Here is a 3096-nt window from a genome sequence, read left to right as displayed (position 1 = left end):
TATCTATCGTGTGTACAGTCGTTCAGTGATCGTGGATGTTTCTGCAATACACTTTCTCCTTTCCATGTCACTTCCTGCATTGTTCAAACGATAGTATCTAGCATGTGTACACTAATGGAGGATTATTTTTGAACGATCATATCGTTACAGAATCGTGCACAAATTCGATGGTTCAAATATAACCATGCATAACTGTTGATTGGTCGTAATTGTTTGTTTTCATTGTGACATACTAACCTGCGTCATACTAATGTTACATTGTTTCCAAGCCTAAGAGCAGGTTTACATCTGCCTCTAAATGCACAAACCCACCTTGGCAGCTCAAACACACACACAGCAGCACGGTTTCACACTTTTAACAGCTGGCAGCAGTGAGCGGCATTAGTACCGCTCACTGTTGCAGGAAGACACTACATTAGCTTTCGTCTGAGCAAGCAGTAAATGCACCACATCCTCACTAGCTGAGTAAATTTAGCCTAATTCATGACAGCTAAGATGCTGCAATTATGGATGTAGATGATATTCACAGCACTACCTAGGGCAGCAATCACTAACCGGTGGTCCCCATGTCCCCAGTATGGACACAACCCGCCTGTGGGCAGGTTCTGGCATCATGACGTCACTCTGGTGGAAGTTTCTTCCCCTTTGAGTGACATATGGCTCTCCGCGCATGCGCGGGTCGGATTCTGTGTATTTAGTGGTCTGTGAGGTCCAAAAGGTTGGTATCCACTGACCAAGGGGGACAAACAGGGCAATATCAGGTGCTATTTAGCCAACGTATTTTTGACACAACTTTACCTTTGATTTACAAAAACACCACATATACATTATTATATTTTTTTCTTTTGGGGCATATTGCCACAGATCGGTCGCCATTGCAATTTTGGTGTCAATACCATCTTTAGGACATTTGCAATTAAAGCTAGATGATTGTGGTCCGATTATCGCCTTTAGGGCCGATTGTGAAAGATCCTTTCCCAGGACAATTATTGCACATGTGTATGCAGCCTTATTCAGCTGTCAAAACATTAAAATGTAAATGCCATAACACTGCTAGATCCAGCCCTGATACTTTTTCCTCTATATACTGGTCTCTTTGCTACAGTTACCTCTACATTACAGCCTCTGGGAACCAGAAAGCAGTTCTAATCACAAAGTGCCACTGGGCACCAGAAGTCAGTTTTGTGTTACAGACCCTGCCAGCACTGGGATACTCTTCTGTGCCAGCAGTCTCAGTCATATGGTAAAAGAAATTCTTAGATTTCTGCTCAGGGGCAAATCCTCTGTGCTTTAGTGGTACCAGAGATATTGGGTATCATGGACTGACACAGCATAAAAGACACTGCGCCCCAAACTACATGATGCCTGTCCTACAATAGGTAGGAAATAAGTTTAGCTTTGTCCCACTTTGTGCCAATACTACCAGAGCAAATACAGTCTGGTTAATGTCACAGCCCCCAAATCTGTTTTATGCCAATCCCCTTGGCACAATGCTCCTAGCACTGGGCACTAGTTTTGTGCAGAAATGTTCCGCATCCTCCACCATTCAGCACATCTCTTTCCTGGCACTAGCCTTGACAATATGTACCTCCTGACTGTTTTGCACCTGCCACCATACAGCAAAGTTCTCTTTGGCACTATGCTCTTGGCATTAGAGGTATCCTGACTGTTCAGCAATGCCCTCCCCCTTGCAGAATGTCTCATACCTGTCACCTGACCCTTCATATTAGGCGTCGCTTGACGACCAGGCTTTTGACAGTAGGTCTGAGCAGACTACTCAATATTTCCGTATACCCCCATCTACATGTAGCACAGCTCAGCCGTAACACCGGGGTCTTGGGGTTGGTTGTCAGTAGATAGCTCTGCACACCCTTACCTATGCAGCACATCTCTGCCCTGGCACCAGGCTCTTGGCATTAGATGCTTCATGACTGCTCTGTACTCCCTCCTCCTGAACATCATCTCACCCCTAGCACCAAGCTCCTGGCAGTAGGTCTGTGTACACTGATCTATGCGACCCCATTATGCCCAGCTCTGTGTAGCACATCTCTGCCCTGGTACTACGGTCTTGACATTGGGTGCCAGTAAACTGCTCTGCACCTTTCTCCCCAAGCAGCACATCTTGCCCCAAGCACCAGGTCTTCCCATAAAGTGTCTGTGGAAACCTCTGCACACTCTTCATAGGCAGCACATTCCTCCACTGTTACCAGGTGTCCCCTGTCTGCTCCCCCTCCCCATGCACAACATCTCACCCCTGGCACCAGGTTCCTGGCATTGGGTGCCCCCTGACAATTCTGCACCTCTCCCCATGCAGCACATCTCACCCCTGGCACCAGGTTCCTGGCATTAGGTGCCCCCTGACAGCTCTGTGACCCCTCCCCGTGCAGCACATCTCACCCCTGGAAACAGGTTCCTGGCAATAGGTGCCCCCTGACAGCTCTGCAACCCCCTCCCCATGTAGCACATCTCACCCCTGGCACCACATTCCTGGCATTAGGTGCCCCCACAGCTCTGTGACCTCTCCCCGTGCAGCACATCTCAACCCTGGCACCAGGTTCATGGAATTAGGTGTCCCCTGTCTGCTCTGCTCCCCCTCCCCATGCAGCACATCTCACCCCTGGCACCGAGTTCCTGGCATTAGGTGTCCCCTGTCTGCTCTGTACCCTCCCCATGCAGCACATCTCACCCCTGGCACCAGGTTCCTGGCATTGGGTGTCCCCTGTCTGCTCTGTACCCTCCCCATGCAGCACATCTCAACCCTGGCACCAGGTTCCTGGAATTAGTTGCCCCCTGACAGCTCTGCACCCCCTCCCCGTGCAGCACATCTCACCCCTGGCACCAGGTTCCTGGCATTGGGTGCCCCCTGACAGCTCTGCACCCCCTCCCCATGCAGCATATCTCACCCCTGGCACCAGGTGTCATGTCACAAACGCCGACCATGCCATTGTCTTCCTTATAACGCATTTGTATACAAATCTCAGGAGGTCACGTCACGGCAAACAATGCAGGCCAACCCAAAACAAACCACCCACCTTCAGCGAGTCTGCCAGTTCTCATCCACTAGAGGGAGCCGGAAGTGACGTCAGTAAAGATACC

At 49.8% G+C, this 3096-nt stretch overlaps 1 protein-coding gene across 2 annotated transcripts in view; it reads right to left on the bottom strand.

The window, feature by feature from the left end:
* The window catches only part of ANKRD46 (ankyrin repeat domain 46), a gene marked incomplete at its 3' end in the record, with an annotated part of 12725 nt that extends 9629 nt beyond the window's left edge, over positions 1-3096 (bottom strand). The window contains 1 exon segment of one of the 2 annotated variants that reach the window (XM_072410832.1): positions 3033-3096. In XM_072410832.1, the coding sequence (XP_072266933.1) occupies positions 3033-3057 (25 nt within the window). In that variant the 5' untranslated portion in view covers positions 3058-3096. 2 annotated transcript variants of the gene reach the window in all.

Source organism: Pyxicephalus adspersus, chromosome 5 (assembly GCF_032062135.1).
Source record: "Pyxicephalus adspersus chromosome 5, UCB_Pads_2.0, whole genome shotgun sequence".
NCBI classification, from domain to species: Eukaryota; Metazoa; Chordata; class Amphibia; order Anura; family Pyxicephalidae; genus Pyxicephalus; species Pyxicephalus adspersus.
This window is presented reverse-complemented; position numbering and strand designations above follow the sequence as displayed.